Source organism: Microtus pennsylvanicus, chromosome X (genome assembly GCF_037038515.1).
Source record: "Microtus pennsylvanicus isolate mMicPen1 chromosome X, mMicPen1.hap1, whole genome shotgun sequence".
Classification (NCBI taxonomy): domain Eukaryota; kingdom Metazoa; phylum Chordata; class Mammalia; order Rodentia; family Cricetidae; genus Microtus; species Microtus pennsylvanicus.
The window spans coordinates 35,313,972-35,332,748 of record NC_134601.1 but is presented as its reverse complement, the minus strand read 5'-3'; the positions used below and the strand labels follow the sequence as shown (position 1 = coordinate 35,332,748).

The 18,777-nt window shown below is 38.6% G+C and overlaps 1 protein-coding gene across 7 annotated transcripts in view; it reads left to right on the top strand.

Moving 5' to 3' along the window:
* The window catches only part of Acsl4 (acyl-CoA synthetase long chain family member 4), a 71,652-nt gene that overhangs the window by 40,930 nt on the left and 11,945 nt on the right, over window positions 1-18,777 (top strand). For 3 of the 7 annotated variants that reach the window (XM_075958649.1, XM_075958651.1, XM_075958652.1), the window contains 10 exons: window positions 1,323-1,559; window positions 1,809-1,986; window positions 3,907-4,016; window positions 7,201-7,339; window positions 8,737-8,887; window positions 8,997-9,120; window positions 10,558-10,629; window positions 13,223-13,362; window positions 14,425-14,597; window positions 18,244-18,318. In XM_075958649.1, coding sequence (XP_075814764.1) covers window positions 1,332-1,559; window positions 1,809-1,986; window positions 3,907-4,016; window positions 7,201-7,339; window positions 8,737-8,887; window positions 8,997-9,120; window positions 10,558-10,629; window positions 13,223-13,362; window positions 14,425-14,597; window positions 18,244-18,318 — 1,390 coding nt within the window. In that variant the 5' untranslated portion in view covers window positions 1,323-1,331. Of the gene's footprint in view, window positions 1-1,028; window positions 1,560-1,808; window positions 1,987-3,906; window positions 4,017-7,200; window positions 7,340-8,736; window positions 8,888-8,996; window positions 9,121-10,557; window positions 10,630-13,222; window positions 13,363-14,424; window positions 14,598-18,243; window positions 18,319-18,777 lie in introns of all 7 variants that reach the window. The other 4 variants (XM_075958647.1, XM_075958646.1, XM_075958648.1 and 1 more) reach the window with 2 other exon arrangements.

Here is an 18,777-nt window from a genome sequence, read left to right as displayed (position 1 = left end):
GAATCTGTGATGAGTAGCGTTCACTGGGTTTTCAAAGGATTAATTTCTTTATTTCTTTTAGAAAAGTAAGACCCATTGATTTAGTCTGATCACAAAAGATTGCTCAAGTTTACATAATCAGGGAGTGGCAGAGGCACATACTGAAACCCAGTGATCAAGTTTCTTGTTCATTTCACCATGCTGAGGTTCAGCTTGCATCTAGCCATCACCAACCCCTTGTGGACTCTTGGCCATTTTGTGTTCCACGGAACTCTCCTTCCATCAGTTGTGCTGCGCAATGTAGTCTAGTTGAGGATCACATCAGTGCCTTAGGAGTGAGGTTCCGGGGACTTCTGAGATCATAGGACGTTCTAAACCTCTCCTTCACCTAGAATAATTCCAGCGCGGTAGATGGGCAGGCCACATGAGTTGCTATTTAAAGATACTGTTTAGCTGCTCTCCCTGCTCCCACACCCCATCCCAATTTGAACAATACTAGATCTATCTTATACGCTGACTGCATATATGAGTATGTTAATTTACAGGGCTAGGACTTAACACTGTTTCAGACCTATGCTTCTCCCAGGCAGTTGGTACAGTTTTGAGCACAGTATAGTCACTAAGAAAGAACTCTATAATTGTATTCTTCCCATTTGGGGAAGATGGTGATCAGCATTATCTCTCAGAAATTTACCTTAATAAAGAAGAAAGGACAATATCTCTTGGGTCTTCTTCACAACCTCATGCACAGATGAGAACATGAACGTAGTATTGCTTGCCTGATTTAGAGAAGAATATAGAGTACTCTTATGACTCAACACAGAAAAAAATGAAATTCAGAAGTTCTTGCACTTAAAAAAATGTTTATGTCAATAATGACAAAACTTGAAAATGCCAGCATTTCATGCCAGTTGCTTCATATTTCCATATCAAATCAGTTATATAAACTAATAAAGGTCTGAATATTTAAATTAATTGTGCTACCAACTTGCTAATATTCTTTTGTTTTTTTTTCTATTCTCTGCCTGGTTCGTTGTCTTTACCTACAGGTGTACTTTATTGTCGGCTTCCAAAGATTACTAACTTTTATCTGTATCACTAAAATTGAACTACCTTGGCTATACTGCTACTCTTGCTACTGCTTCCATTATTGCCTTCTCCAGAAACCTAAGGCTTTCAGAAGCCAAAGAATAACAACAAATAGGCGCCATATTAGAAGCCTTTCCACTATGAAACTTAAGCTAAATGTGCTCACCATTATATTGCTGCCTGTCCACTTGTTAATAACAATATACAGTGCCCTTATATTTATTCCATGGTATTTTCTTACCAATGCCAAGAAGAAAAACGCTATGGCAAAGAGAATAAAAGCTAAGCCCACTTCAGACAAACCTGGAAGTCCATATCGCTCTGTCACGCACTTCGACTCACTAGCTGTCATAGACATCCCTGGAGCAGATACTCTGGATAAATTATTTGACCATGCCGTAGCCAAGTTTGGAAAGAAGGACAGCCTTGGGACCAGGGAAATCCTTAGTGAAGAAAACGAAATGCAGCCCAATGGAAAGGTTTTTAAGAAGGTAAAGCATTTGTGTTTTCTTTATTTGTTTTAATGATGGGTACAGGCCTTTTAGGATTCTTGTCATAAACCAAGTGCACTTTAAGAATGCTGGCCCTGTAGCACAGGCCTTGGTAATGAACTCTCAGAGGCCTTATAGTTTGTGAGTATTAACATAATGGGATTTTTCAAAGTTCCATGTTTTGAATAGTATTGCGATTGCTTGCTTGAATAAATACTCTGATAGCGGAAAATGTCTTACTTTTAACAGTTAATTCTCGGGAATTATAAATGGATAAACTATCTGGAAGTGAACCGCAGAGTGAATAACTTTGGAAGTGGACTCACTGCACTGGGTCTGAAGCCCAAGAACACCATTGCCATTTTCTGTGAGACCAGGGCCGAGTGGATGATTGCAGCACAGACCTGCTTCAAGTACAACTTTCCCCGTGAGTGCCTTGTGCTTTTGATGGGGGCAGGAGGAGCATTGCTTACATGGGATGTCTGTTCTGAGATGCTTCTGTGTTCAAAGTGGGCTGATAATATAACTCATTGGTAAAGCATTTTTATAGCATACTTGAGATCCTGGATTTGTTCCTCAGAACTGAAAAAAGAACAATTACACAACACACACGCACACACACTTGAAACAAAGAAGTGGTCCTTAGCTAATTTTCTGTGTGATTGTGTCCAGAAAAACATGACTAGGGGCTAAGAAGATGGTTCGGTAGATAAAACACTTGCTGTGCAAGTGTGAGGATCCGAGTTCAAATCCCTAAAACCAACATAAAGCTGACTGTGGTAGCATAAGTCTGCACTCTTAGCTTTCCTAAGGTAAGATGAAAAGCGGAGACATGAGAACCCTTCGAAGCTCATGGGCCCACTAGCCTGTATGCACAGCAGAACAATAGCAATGAGAGACCCTGTCTCAGAGTGGGAAGTGAAGACCAACACCCAACATTGTCCTTGGATTTCCACACACAAACATACCACGGGCAAATATGTACCCATACACACACATGCACACACGCATACACACTTAGTACACACACAGAATAGATAAATTAAAAATAAACTAATTGCTCCTCTTAAGGATATCAACTTCTAAGAGTTAGTTTGGGAACTGAGACCTAACTATGTATAATTCAGAATTTCATTTTTAAATTAGAAATGAATGATAACTAGAGACTGTACAGCAAAAAGTGATTGTTTGCAAATATGTAGTTCATTTTTGCACTTTGAACCCTAACCCTCTTCTTTGATTTCCTTCATTTTACATACAAAGTCGTTCGCCAGCTAGAACTGGCATCAGAGAGAGAAAAGGAGTAAAACTGGGTCATGTTTCGTGTAAATGGAACATTCTCCCACAGCAGTTTCTGGTTGATAGGCATTTGTTTTTGCCATTGTACAAGCAATACATTTGTTTCAAGATTTTTAGTTTTAATTTTTGTGTCTATGAGTATATGCCTACATTTTATGTAATTGCACTGTGTGCGTGCTTGATGCCCGAAGGCCTGGAAGTGGAATTGCTTATGGGTGTAAGCTGTGGATGTTGTGAACTGAACCTTTGTTTGCTGCAAGAGCAGCAAGTCTCTTAGCCACTGAGCCTCTACAACCTCAGGGACTAAGTTTTAAAAATTGAGTTCATAGACATGCCTATTGTACCCTAAGTATTTGGATCTCTCAGGAAATAGAGTCCTGAAGGTTAAGTGTAGGAATCAACTTCCATTTCAGACAAAGGTAGATCCTACAAAAATGTTTTCATATGTCCTGATCGCCCACCTTCAACAAACAGTAGTGAAAGGTGCCTGCTACTGACTGTACGGGCTATTTCTAGTTACTAGCTGAAAGCCGAATCTCCCTGTCTGTTCTAAGTTCAGCGGATGTTACTCAGTTTTAACTGATTTTGCTGTTAGTTTCTTCTATAGTCTGGTGAGTCCTCTGGAACAGATCTACCAGCCTCACCCAAAGTATGGAGATCACCAATGGGATTAGAAATTGAACCCACTGGGAAAGCTTTTTGGAAGGAGTAAGGGCATTGTTTGTGGGTGACCTTCTGACTTGAGATCTTGAAAATTTTCTAAAATTGGCTTATCCATTCTTTTGGGCAATGAGCAGTGAAAGGGAAGTCATTGCTGGGCTGACCTCTGACCTGACTTCTCCCAGGGCCTGTTGACTTTAAATATCTCAATTTGATTCCTGGGAATTTGTATGACTAAGTTTGAGGTACCTGGAGACTATGAAATCAAATCACATCATAAAGTACTTTTGTGTCTGTGGTGTTGCTGTCCCTAAGGCCTGGCTTAAATAACATATCAGCCTCAAAGGTGTTAAGTGTACAATTTTCATGTTTACTTTTTATTATGTAGTCGTGACTTTATATGCCACACTTGGCAAAGAGGCTGTAGTTCATGGACTAAATGAATCTGAGGCTTCCTATCTGATTACTAGTGTTGAACTTCTGGAAAGCAAACTGAAGGTGAGTATGAAATTTAATTATTTAAAATTTTAACCAATATATCAAAACATGCTATGTGTATAATATATGTGGTACCATGTGATATTTCAATATATGATCACATTCTGTAATACTCAAAACATCTTAAAACATGTTCCCATACACATTTTTCATTTTTTATGATGAACACATTGAATATACTTTTGAGCTTTTTGAACTATATGGTACATTATCAGTATAGCCATTTTGCTATGCAGTAACAGCATATCTTCTTGCTCCATATTCCATTTTAATTTAGTATCTATTAATCAGCTTCTCTATCCTGCCACCCCCCCTGTACTAGCCAGTCTCTACTAACTCCTATTCCACCCTCAACTTCTTTGATAAGGTTTTCTTACATTCCACATGGATGAGATTAGATGCTGCTTACTTTCTGTGTCTGACTTCTTTCGCTTACACTAATGATCTGTAGCTGCAACCAAGTGGTTGTAAATGGAAGGCTCTCATTCTGTTTATGTCTGAATAGCTTTCCAGGGTCTATGTGTAACATGTTTTCTTTATCCATGCATCATTTGATAGACTATACGCACTCCTTGACTATTGTGAATAGTAAGGTATTGAACATGAGAGTATACATGTCATTGACATAGTGGCAGGATTTCTGATAGTAAGATTGTTGTAGTCATACAGTAATTTTATTTTTAAGTTTTGGAGGACCTTCTGTACTGATTTTTTTTTTATAATGGCTATGTTACTGTAGATTTTCATCACCAGGGTAGTACAAGGATTCCCCTTTCTCTACAGACTTACTGGGAGGGCCTTTTGCCTTTTCCGTGATAGTCAATCTCTTGGGAGAAAGGTGAAATTGCCTGTGGCTTGCATTTCTCCGGTGATTAGCGATGCTGAAGATTTTTTTCTTGTATGTGCTGTTTATTTGTATGCCTGTTAGTGAGCCGTTGATGTAGCTGTTTTCCATTACTTGATCTTTGGCTTGTTGCTGCTGAGTTTCTGGATATATACAATGTATCACATGGAGGGTTTGCCATATTTTGTCTCCTATCATTCTGATTATTATTTTCTTTACTGTTTAGAAACTTTTCAGTTTCACATAATGCCATTTGTATGCTTGTTTGTTTTTTCTATGCCTCTGCGGTTTATCCAAACACTAAACAAAAACAGCAACAATGAAAGAGACCTTTGAACTTCCATGTCCTGAAACCTGTTTTCCTGTCTGAACCACCTCCCCGGGCCCTGTTGAGCCTCCTGTAGAAGCAGTTATTCTTCACCTTCATCTTTTGTATTGAAGTCCATTTTAGTTGTCTCACTTCTTTGTTATTTCTTTCTTTGGCCATATTTTTGGGTTTGATTCATTGATTTCCCATGTTTTTGAGACTTGACAATGGTTTGTTGCACTTTCTCCTTTTTTAATGTAGAATTTGATTTACTATAAACCTCAATTTTGATACTATTTTTTGTAGCCTGTATGTTTTAATATTTTATATCATCATTTTCATTTGTTTCAAGAAAATTTTAAATTTCGTTTTTGATTTTTTTCCATTGTTTAAGTTATTTAATGTTTGTATTTGTGTAGTTTATAAGACTTATTCATTATTGTACTGTGGTCAGAATAGATACTTGACATACTTTTCACTTTAAAAGTTCATTGGAACTTGTTTTGTGTCCTGTCCAATTATTTGTCATGGATTATGTTCCCTGCATTGGTAAGTGGGGACATGGTGTAGGGAGTATGGGAGATATGGGGAGGAGAACTACAAAAACACATTTTGTTCAAAGTATCATGCTATGAAACACATTATATAGTGATTCAAAAGTGAAAAAATGTTTTAAGAAGAAAATGTTTATTGAGCAGCTGTTGGAAGTTTTGTAGGTGCCTATTAGGTTTATTTGTTCTAGATTTTGTTGTTATTGACTTTCTGTATGGATAATTTGTCCATTGCTCAAAGTGGGTTTTAGGCTGTCGCTATATTGAAATCAGTCATTCTCTTTCTGAATACTTGTTCTATGCATTTGGTGCATATATATTTAGAATTGTTTTCCACTTGCACAATTGATCGCTTAATTTTTTTTCTTTATTCATTTGGGGGGAGACACATACCACCATGTACATGCCTAAGTTAGAGAACAATTTGAGGGAGTTGCTTCTTTCTACTCTGTAGGATCTGGAGATCTAACGCAAGGCATCAGACTTGGAGGCAAGCACCTTTATCCATCAAGTCATATTTGCCAACCTTGATTCTTTTATCGTCATTTAATGAATGGCCTTCCTTGTTTCTTTTTACTGATTTTGATTTAAAGTCTATTTTACCTAATATATAGTATATGCATGTCCTTTGAACTGTGAGTTTCTTGTATGCACCATATATTTAGGTAATCTTTTATTTATTTATTTATTTATTTATTTATTGAGACAGGGTTTCAAGATAACTTTGGCTATCTTGGAACTAGCTCTGTAAACCAGGCTGACTCACAGAAATCCACCTGTTTCTGCCTCCTGAGTGCTCAGATTAAAGGCGTGCACCACCACTGGCCAGCTAGGTAATCTTAATCCATTCAGTTATTCTGTCTTTTGACTTTAATCCATATGCATTCCAGTTAGCTATCAGAAGGTAGGGCTTTCCTACAACCAGTTTGTGGGTCATTTTCTAGTTTTGTTAAGCTCTTATCTCCTTCCCTTAAAATCCTGTGTGTGGTTAAGTGGTTTACTGTAATGACATATTTTGGACCCTTGCTTTTTATTTTTGTTTGCCTATCATTGGTTTTTGCTTTGTTGTTACCATGGAGCTTACAAAAGTACATTTTGTGACAAGCTACATTAAGATGTTAAGAGATAGGTATATGATCAGAATGATAAGAAACAAAAAGAGAAAATATGCTATTAAGAAAAATATACATGTACTCCTTTTCTGCTGCATTTAAAACTTTGTCTTGTCTAGTTTTGTATTTTTTATGTTGCCTGTCCCTTAGTACCTTAATGCTATTATTTTTTAATGTTTTGGTCTTACCACTTTTCATCCTAAAGAGATCGGTGGCTTATTTAATATGATTACAATATTAGAGCATTCTGAATTTGTCTATAATTACCACAGTGAAATTTACTTAGTGAACATTTTCTAGTCCTATCAGTTAATATTAATTCTGATAGCATGCCAAATTGAATAGCTTGGCTTTTATTTCCATTCAACAGGCGGCCTTATTAGAAATCAATTGTGTTAAACATATCATTTATGTGGATAATAAGACTATCAATAAAGCGGAGTACCCTGAAGGGTTTGAGATTCACAGCATGCAATCAGTAGAAGAGTTGGGATCAAAGCCAGAAAACTGTAAGTGAATCAGTTAATTTCCTCATATATTCGTGTTTGTTATTTTAGCAGATTAATAAAAGAAGTGCCATTAGTAAAAATGCTTGAAGTAATCAAGATTGTGTATGACTGGAATTTTCTTTTCTTTTCTCCTGAAGAAGACAATCTTGACTGAATTTCTTAAAGACAGCAAGCAAAGTTTAGGTTAGAGATGAGGCAGGTTTATTTTCTTCAAAAACAATGGTTGGAATATGCATTTGTATCATGGAAAAGAAGCCTAGGGGATAAATATTTTAATCTTTTTACTGCTCTGGACAGTCAGCATGCCTGTTACTCACTTTAGAAGAGTATACATCCTTTGAAAAGACAGTCCAGAGCAAGCCAGTGCCTCTTCTGACTTGATGCACAGAAATGTAAGAGATCCGTGGAGATTGATACTGTGAGGTTGGTGCGTATTTGACTGGGAAGTTGTGATCAGCAGGGTCTGTTACTGCCAGTTCTGATGATTCACCCGAGCATGACACAAAAGCCCAGAAGATATCTATCCTCACAGTTTTGAGTCAACATGAATCGCTGGCATCCATATGTATCCAGGATAGATAGGATTCATATATTTTGGGGATACTAGTTTACCTGAGAGTCATTATCATAATGTGCCGTCATACTTGCAGTTAGTATATAGAGATATTAGATATGTTGTAGTCTGTGATACCATACCTGTGTAGGTAAAGTATTATTATGAGGACAAATTTTGCATGCTTACTCAGAAATAGACAGATGAGAAATGTCATATTGTGTGCCTGGTCTGAGAAGCACATACTGTGCCAGCAAGTACCAAGTTGCTGGTGTTCCGTCGATCCTCAGATGGGTCTTTGTCCCGGAGCCCACCAATGGCCATGAACATCCTGAAGGAGCAGTCAATATAACCTGTTTAAGTATATAACTTTGACTTTGGTCCTTTCAGTGGTATACCTTGTCGTCACCCCAGACAGAGTTTCTTTGTGTAACAAGTCTGGGTTGTCCTGGATCTTGCTCTGTAGACGAGGCTGGCCTCGAACTCAGAGATCTGCCTACCTGTCCCTCCTGAGTGCTGGGATTAAAGGCGCACACCACCATGCCGGGCCCTGAACCATTATTTAGAGCTAAGGAATCTACACAGGATGCTATCCTCTCCAAGCCTTCCCAATTCTGTACATAACTCTGTGAAAAGGCTTGATCAGATGGGGCTTAGGATGAAAATCCTGAAAATAGACCAGATTGAGTTTGAAATCTTTCAGTTAACCAGAATTTGATAACCGTTTTTACTGTTTATTAATCCAGGCTAATTTTTGAAATCTGTGTCATTATGTAAAATGAAAATACCTTGTCAAGTAATTTCCCTTTTAAAGTGAAGAAAATGTACTTTTTTGTTTGTGTAGCAAGCATTCCTCCAAATAGACCAACTCCTTCCGACATGGCCATTGTCATGTACACCAGTGGTTCTACTGGCCGACCCAAGGGAGTGATGATGCATCATAGCAATCTGATAGCTGGAATGACAGGCCAGTGTGAAAGAATACCTGGACTAGGGTAAGAGGACCACTCACCTTCTTTAGAAATATATACTGAATTCATTTAAGTTATGAATTTAAAATGTCTTTTCAACGTGGTTAATCTTGTTTCTCTTACTTTATTGTAGCCCAAAGGACACATACATTGGTTACTTACCTTTGGCTCATGTGCTGGAATTGACAGCGGAGATATCCTGCTTTACCTACGGCTGTAGGATTGGCTATTCTTCTCCACTTACATTATCTGACCAGGTGACAAACTCTGTCTTTGTTCATGCTTTATTTAGTACCAAGGTCCCTGTGGCATTAAACATAGCTTTCCACGAATAATGTGGTACTAGCATTGATTCAGGCCAATATTTTAAAATTACTTTGAAGTTACTTTCATCTTTGTATATTAGATTTTACTCTGGAAAACTTATAATGGAAAATAGATTCACTGAACCATTGGTGTACTGTTCAGGACTTTTAACTGGCTCCTGGGAAGAGGTGTACATTTTAGGGTCTAGTTTTCTTCTGAATGTATTCTGGACCAGTGCCACTAGCCCAATCTTTAAATAGAAATTGATTAAAATTACATGTACAGTTTTTGCTTTCTTGTTTTATTTAGCCCCACATTTCAGGTTCCTCATACCTATGCGACCAATTGCTATCGTGTTTGACAGCACAGATATCAAATATTTGGCCTTTGCAGAACATTCTGTTGGCTAGCATTGTAGCATCTCCAAGGCCCGCCCTCAGCTTTACATTGACCCAGGTTCTGCTTTCTCTTCTGTTCATAGCAGAAAGCCCAGCAATAGACAGCACTCACTCATAGTTTAGGCACATTTGAAATCACACACAGAAAACCACTTTAAGAAGAGAAAAACAATTGCATTCTACCAGTAGAACCTATGTGATACTTCTTGTGGATTTCATTGCTTCTCGAGAGCTAGTTTTCTTTCTTTTATTAGACTGGTTCATGTATCATTTATAGGAGATTATTATTTTTATCTACTTTTTTTTCAGTGAATAACTTTATTAATCTTCTACCTGTGATTAATCTGAAATTTGAAAACCCAAGTGTTATTTATGCATGAAAGAAATTGTGCACATTGATGTGTATATATATGCCTGCTGCCACTTGGCCACTGGCATGGTCCTTACTGTGCTACTAACCAGAATATTATCAAATTATTATTTCTTTTTTTTTTATTTTCGAGACAGGGTTTCTCTGTAGTTTTTGGTGCCTGTCCTGGAACTTGCTCTTGTAGACCAGGCTGGCCTTGAACTCACAGAAATTCACCTTCCTCTGCCTCCTGAGTGCTGGGATTAAAGGCATGCACCACCACCTCCCTGCCTTGAAACCCTGTCTTGAAAAACCAAAAAAAAAAAAGTCTTCAGTTCTGTTTTAGTTATTAGTCTCCTTTAATGGGGCTTTGTAAAAATTCTTAATTCACTAACATGTCTAATTCTATTTTTATCCTGGATCAGTTTCTCTTCTGGGGAAGGCTGTGATGTGCTAGAAACCAAGCCAACGGAGTAAAATAGAAAAATCATGTACTCTTTGCATTTACACTAGATGTCATAATAAAAGATTAAATCCTATGTGTAAATTCTGTCCTTGTTATTAATACTTGAATTAGACCCCCACACGCATTTTTGCTAACATCCGTTTCCCTAATTGTATTTTCTTTTTCATTAATGTAGTCCAGCAAAATCAAGAAGGGAAGCAAGGGTGATTGTACTGTACTGAAACCCACTCTTATGGCTGCTGTTCCGGTGAGTACAGAAGGGTCAGACAAGTAGAAGAGTCACTCGCACAAGGTCTTGCTTACACTTCTAATTTTTTTTTAAAAGGTAATCCCTTTAGGTATTTGTGTACACTAGCAGAGTAATTTTACTTTGAACTGTTGGCATAGATGATCCTTAAAACCGTAGAAATGACAACAAGGGTGGAATGTATACTGTGAGTGTTTGCTGATACTTGAAAATTCAAGATGAATTAGAGCAGAGGCGCGGTCCTAATATCTTAAAGCAGAAATGTGCTGTCTAGATCATTTTGTTTAATTTTGTAACTAAAAGCTAAGGCAGTCCTGCGGCATCGCCGAGTACTGAGGCAGTATTTCCAAGGTTCTGGGACAGGTTGGTGATACAGCTGCATCTAAGGGGCAGGCAGCTCACCATACCACATGATACAGTATCTGACCTGTCATCTTCCTGTAGTGCTTCCTAAAGAAATCTACTGATTTCCCAAAGCTCCCAAAAGAGTAATGTTCTATTTCAGATGATGTGGGAGTGTCATATCAATCTGTTAATTTCATTGGCTAAGCAATAAAGAAACTGCTAGGCCCATTGGATAGGCCCACCCTTAGGTGGGTGGAGTAAACAGAACAGAACGCTGGGAGGAAGAGGAAGTGAGGTCAGACTCTGCAGCTCTGCTCTCCGGAGCAGACACCTCAGAGAGACGCCATGCCCAGCTCCGACCCAGGATGGACTTAGGCTAGAATCTTCCCGGTAAGACCGGTGCTCACAGATTATTAGAGATGGGTTGATCGGGATGTGAGAATTAGCCTAGAAGAGGCTAGATAGGAATGGGCCAGAGCAGTGTTTAAAAGAATACAGTTTCTGTGTAATTATTTCGGGGCATAAGCTAGCCGAGCCGGGCAGGCGGCTGGGGTGTTTGGGGACGCAACCCTGCCGCCGCCCCCATATTACTACATTCAGATATGTAAAATTCTTTTAAGAGTACTGGCTGCTCTTCCAGAGGTCCTAAATTCAATTTCCAGCAACCACATGGATCTCATTTGTAATGAGATCTGGTGCCCTTTTCTGGCCTGCAGACATACATACAAGCAGAACACTGTATACATAATAAATGAACAAATAAATAAAATATTTTTAGGAAATGGCTAAGACCCCTGCTATATTGTAAGAGAGTCACAAGGTCATAGTAATAAAGAGAAAAGTATCACAATTTGATTCAACACATATTTTTCTGCTATATGAAAATACAGAAATTTATTTGAAATAATTTTTTAATTATGAGAGCTGAATGAATTCTTTCCATTTTAAGATTTTTGCACACAATTTTGTTAAATTTCTTTGAGAATAATACAGTATATTTTGATCATACTTTGCTCCACTTCCCCAATTTCTTCCAGATCTACTTCTGTATTATCTCCCTACCCACCCAACCTCGAGTTTTATGATTCATTTTATTGTTGATGATGTTGTTTTGCTTTAAACTATTGAGTCTAGTAGTTGTGCCCAGTTACTCTTGGCAATGGGACCTGTGTAGTTGAGTTACCCAGGGTTACACCACTGAAGAAATCTGGCTCTCCCTTTTCCAGCAGCAAATGCTTCTTAAACTGCCAGTAGGATTTTCTGCCTTGCCTCCATGATGGGATTTTGTTTGGCTTGATCTTGCATAGATCTTTGACATATTGCAATCACTGTGGGTTGTTAGATGAAACTACCCAGATGTGTCTGGAGTTCTTGAAGTTACTGCCACTTCTGTCTTCTATGGTCTCTCTACCTTCTCTTTTGTGAAGATCACTGAGCTTGCTCGCACCCCCGCGCCACCCCCCCCCCCAAGCATCCACAGTCTGTTTTCTTCAAGCTGATCAGTTGAGGATCTGTTAATCACTTTAGGGGTTTGTTTTGTTTTTTAAAGATTTTAGATCAACTTAATATCTTGAACCAAAGTAAATCTTACACTTGCATTGAGTCTTTTTACAATTAAATTTTTGTTTTTATTTTAGATTGTGTTTGTTTATAGGGTACGGAATGCTAATATCTATTATCTTTAGTTTCTTAGATGTAGTGAACAAGTCAGTAAAATTTGTTCTGTAGTGAAGGAAATAGGTATGTCCATTATTCTAGATAGACCTCTGCCTAAGAGGTATCAATGTATCATCAAACGAAGACTGTCTTTAGTGATGTTGTTGAAGACGGAGCTGAGCAGGCCTGCTTTTCGTCCCGCCTGGCTCCCACATGGTTAGCTTTACACCCGAAATAATCACAGAAACTATATTCTTTTAAACACTGCTTGGCCCATTAGTGCTAGCCTCTTCTTGGCTAATTCTTATATCCTGATTAACCCATTTCTAATAATCTGTGTAGCACCACGAGGTGGTGTCTTACCAGGAAAGATTCAGCATGTCTGACCCGGCAGCTAGCGCTATCGCATCTGACCTCACTTCCCTTCTTCCCAGCATTCTGTTCTGTCTACTCCACCCACCTATGTTCTGACCTATCAGGCCAAGCAGTTTCTTTATTAATTAACCAATGAAAGCAACAGATAGACAGATGACCTTCCCACATCATGTTGTAATTTTTTTTCAGATTGTTGAATGTTTTGTTTATCTTGCAGGAAATCATGGATAGAATTTATAAGAATGTTATGAGCAAGGTTCAAGAGATGAATTATATTCAGAAAACTCTATTCAAAATAGGATATGATTACAAATTAGAACAAATCAAAAAAGGATATGATGCACCTCTTTGTAATCTGTAAGTACATTTCAAAGACCCTGTAGTTTGAACCTGTATCGTGTTCTGTTTAGTATGGTGTAGTTTGGAATTCAATTTTTGATAGTTTCCAGTCTGGCTTCAAACTTCTTGACCTAAGTGGAACCTGCCTGAGCTTTCAAAAAACCTGGCACCATGAGCATGAATCAACGTGCCTATAAAGTTTTGTGTTCTGAAATCTAAAAGTTGACCGAGTAAATGGCAAATTCACTTGGCAAATTCATTTAGTTTGATTACCATCATGATTAAAACCTCAATTTAGTCTATATTCTCAGTCCTACTGTTTATACAAGAATGAAGACTGTGGACTCTGAATTTGATACTTTGACTAATTTTAATAATGAAAAGGAATTATAAATGGGTCTATTAAAGAAAACTGAGCTGGATAGTGGCGGTGCACACCTTTAATTCCAGCACTCGGGAGGCAGAGGCAGGTGGATCTCTGTAAGTTTGAGGCTAGCCTAGTCTACAAGAGCTAGTTCCAGGACAGGCACCAAAGTTACAGAGAAACCCTGTCTCGAAAAAAACAAAAAACAAAACCCCCCAAAAAACTGGAATATAGTTTTGAATAAAAACATTGAAGTTTAAAAGTTTGTGTGTATAATATATCCTCATATGTACTCACGAAAGCTGTTTTCTGAATTGTTCTACATATTATTTTCTCTTTTATTGTGTTCATAAAATTATAGTGAGTTAATGAACATAGCATTTAAAGTGCAGCAGTGGAGTTTTTCATGAGAAGGCTCAGAAGATGGTTGACTGAATGTTTCATAGAAAGCTTAAACCTTTTCCCTTGGCATCATTTTCTTTTGTTAGCATGTGTCAGAGTATGATCCCAATACTGCACATGTGGATTTGAGCGATGGGATGCTTTTCTGGCTAATGGAGAAGGTGTTATTTGCTGTTGTTGCCTCCCATTACCATATTATTTGGAAATGTCTGTGTTTAGCCCGTTTGGAGAACTTTATCACAGTTTTTCGGTTAGCTGGGTACCAAGAATAATGTGTGGTAGTGTGACTATCACTTCTTTCTGTTCTTTTCAAGGTTACTCTTCAAAAAGGTGAAGGCCCTGCTGGGAGGGAATGTCCGGATGATGCTGTCTGGTGGGGCCCCTCTGTCTCCACAGACACACCGGTTCATGAATGTCTGCTTCTGCTGCCCCATTGGCCAGGGATATGGACTGACAGAGTCATGCGGTGCTGGCACAGTTACTGAAGGTAAGCATTGATCATGTCCCAGCATCACTGAGACAGCTGAGCTTACTGTAGAATTCCTTTTTTCCTTTTCAAGACAAACACAATTCCTTTTAAGTAATGCAGGGTTTGTTATAAGCATTAGTTTCATAAATTGCTTAAAGTATCATGTATCTACCCTTGATTTTTAAGCCTCATAATTCTGTCATGTTGGTTTAATTTTCCTTCTGTAAATACTTTTTAAAAATAGTAATTTTGATTCTATCAAAATGTCATATATTAATGCAACAGATTTTTGTCATATCTAGACACCACTACATCCCTCCAACTTCCCCTATGGCTCTCCACTCTTTCTCCCCTGCTTTTATTATCGAGAGCCACAAGTCCACTGATTTGTAGGCAACCTAATAAATAGCCAATAGCTCCTTTGCCAAGGGTGGAGGCTCGGGGACCTTTTGGAATTTTGACTGGCTTAGTCCTCTGCAGGTCTTGTATAGAAAGCATAGCTGCTGTGAGTTGATATTTACAACAGCCATGTCATGTTCAGAAATGATCATTACACACACATACACACAGCCACTGGCTCTTCCCTGCTTTTTACTCCCTCTGAGATGTCCCCTGCACATCCGATGGAAGAAGATGGTTAGTGTTTGGTGGTTCTCAACCTTCCTAATGCTGCAACCCCTTAACACAGTTCCTCATGTTGTGGTGACTCCCAACCATTTTCGTTGCTACCTCATAACTATAATTTTACTTCTGTTATGAATCATAAAATTATTTTTGGAGGTAGAGGTTTGTTGAAAGTGTCGTGACCCAGAGGTTAAGAATCACTGTTAGAGATGATTCCTTCATGACGGAGCTCTCAGAGCTCCTTACACTAGGCACTTAAAGCCATTATGGTTCTCTGAATTAACCACTACCCACTGCAAGAAGAGGTTCCCTAGCCATATTTGAGAGTAGCACCGATCTGTGGGTATGCACTCAGAATAGAAAGTTTGATGATGATTGCCTTGCACAGTTGTGCTCTTGGAATGAAGTGTCCTTCCTACACCCCACTTTTTAACTTTGTCTTCTGTTACCCTCGATGTCCAAAGCCAGGGTGTCTCAGCCTTGAACCTATTCACATTTTTGGACCACATAATTCTTTGTTTTTACATTCTCTTGTCCACTGAAGGGTGTCAACAGTCACATTGCTAGTAGTAACCTGCTCACCATGTTGTCAAAATGAAACCTATCTCCAAATATTGCCACCTGTCTCCTTAGTACACAAAAAATCATGCCAGGTTGAGAAACATTTTTTCTGGTTTGAACCTGTGTGGGTTTGTAATGCCTCGCAGTCTGAATTCATATCTGCATTAGCCCAGTTGATACCAGCTGGTAACGGGAAAAATTTTCTTCAATAGAGTATTGAAGGACAAGGACAGGTCTCGTGCTCAGGAGTCTAGACAAAATGGACTTTTGTGTGCGTATGTGCACTTTTTTGTGTGGGGGGGGCATTTCTGCAGCCTAGGAACCTTTTTTGAGTCAGATTACTATCACTTCCTACTGGTTATGTCCAAAATTAATACTCCTTTTCCAAACTGTCAAGTTATTGCTAAATTATTTGCCTGTGCCAGTGTTATTACGTCTTTAAAATCATTCTCGGAATTAATCAACTTTGAAGTCCTCAAACTGTTTACTGTCTTTAGCTTTCATCAGATCTTCCCATTTGTTCACTAGGTTAATCTTTCTCACCCTTATTACTTCAGTTGGCTCTGAAATGACAGCCCTTACTCCATCCTCTGCTTTGTTTTGGCACATCTACCCCACGCACCGCATGGCAGATTAATTGAATCTAAACATACCTTTACCTAATTTTTAATGTGTATTCCATCTAGCACTCATGCATCTATCTAGCCTGTCTTCTCTCTCTTGGCAAGTCAATCGTCTCTCTCTTGACATAGACTTTGGTTCATAACCTCACTATATTTCTTTTCTTTTGGAATGCCCTTTTTGTTGGCTAGTCATAGCTAGTCATTATTGTCCAACTTTTATATTGTCTTTTCTGGCTATATCATTTCCCACTGGTCTTTCTGGTACCCAGAGTCTTACAGTGCTTGTTACAGAAGTCTCCAGATGAAAGCACAGCCAGTGAGCAAAGCAATGCAAGTACTCCCAATGCAGATTAGAGAGTGTGGTCCTAAAAGAGGGAACATACTGGTAGATTTTAATGTGTGTGTGACTATATCTGAGGTAGATGTATCCATGGGGGTATGGTGAGCATAAGCATTATGGAATGGATTTTTTTTTAATTTTTGGGGTTGTAATTTAATTAAACATTACATTTTTCTTCTCTTTAGCCCCTCCAAACCCTTTTTTATCCCCCTCCACAATCTCCTTTGTTTCTTTTCTCCCTATATTGCCTAGAAAATCCTACAAAATGGAAATGTGAGTTGTCAAAAGTCACAATGTAAATGACATTGTGAATCCAAAGTTTTTTGAGGATCCTTAGGTTTTGCACATTGTGGGAAAATGTCTTGGCTTTGATGCAATGGGAACAGCCTATCCTGTTAAATATCAGGGACATTTAATCGCAAAGGACATTCTCACTATCATGAGACACAGCATCTGAGACACAGCTGCAGCTTTCCTGGTTCTCTTGTGTTTTTTGGTTTTCTCATATCTAACTCCTTTTTGAGACTACTCAGTGTCCGGTTATTGATTTTATGACTGTCTGTGGGATAAGATAACTGGTAATTTTCCAACCTGGAGCTATTTGGTAAAGGCTGGAGTCTGGACTTGTCATAGGCTCTTTTTAGTGCTGACATCCTTCTAGCTTCTCAGGTCATTTCTGTCATCACTTGTACATGCAGACAAGGACTTACGTGTTCTCCATACTGTTTCACATACATTTCTCCCTGGGTAGCTTGCTGATGGTCAGGTCTCTGAGGGCTGGGTCTCGTCATCTTTTGTATGTTAGCTCACAATGCTGAGAGTAGTCACAGATTGCCAAGGAAGGGCTAATTAATGCCATGATGATGATGATGTTTGAGAACAAATAAAAAGTTTCTTGACCATTCTGTTTGTGACAAGTATTAGTAAACACATTTAATCTCTCCAGTATGCACTTATATGAAGTCGGTGTTTTTATAGCTGAAGAAATGGAGACTAAGAAATTCATAGCGAGGGGACTGGAGAGATGGCTCAGAGGTTAAGAGCACTGGCTGCTCTTTCAGAGGTCCTGAGTTCAATTCCCAGCAACCACATGGTGACTCACACCCTTCTGTAATAAGATCTGGCGCCCTCCTTTGGCGTGCGGGCATACATCGAGGCAGAATGTTGTATATATGTATATTTATTTACTATGGTAAATAAATAAATCTTTATAAAAAAGAAATCCATAGCGATAGATCAAGAATTCCCATCACATTCTGTCTTAGCAGAATCCTGAGTAGATAATGATGGGCCTAGTTCTTCACTTGTAGCAGAACTTTTTTAAAAATATAATCATCAAAAGTACAGCCCAGAAAAGCAAGAATGCACTGCAGAAATGGAAATCCTAACCCTGAAAAATGAAGAGTTGGCACTCCCCCATGGCTTCTTCTGTCATCTTTTTAGACTGTTTCTGGTGGCTTTGTGTGGACTTCAGAACGATTGTCTCCTGATGATTTTGTCGCCTTTTCTCCCACAGTTACTGACTATACTACTGGAAGAGTTGGAGCTCCTCTTATTTGCTGTGAAATTAAGCTGAAAGACTGGCAGGAAGGTAAGAGTGTCCCACAAGCTCGAGTGGCTCTAGATATGCTGGAAATGTCTGCATGCACCCTAGATGTCTGCAGCCGCAGGACTGCCTGCTGCCTGGGATTTTTCTCTGCTCGGTGGGGGACATGTCTAGATTTTAGCCACTGTGGTTTTTTGCATTTTTTTTTTAATTTAGGAAATACTTGATGGCAAGGTGAGGGAAAGAGTCTGATTGGATCTTTCCCTGGCAAGATCCTGACCTTAGCAGATTTCTGTAGTCATTACTCATCTATGTAGCTATTTGCAGTAAATATTTACACAAATACTTACGGAGGCAGTGCATTTAGAGGAAGCCAGAACCATATACATACTATTGATAATTCTTATTACAAAGAGCTAGAGACAGAAGTAAACCGATTTTTCTATGATGGACATGATAAACCATAATAAATATACATTAATTACAGCAAATTGGTTTATTAAA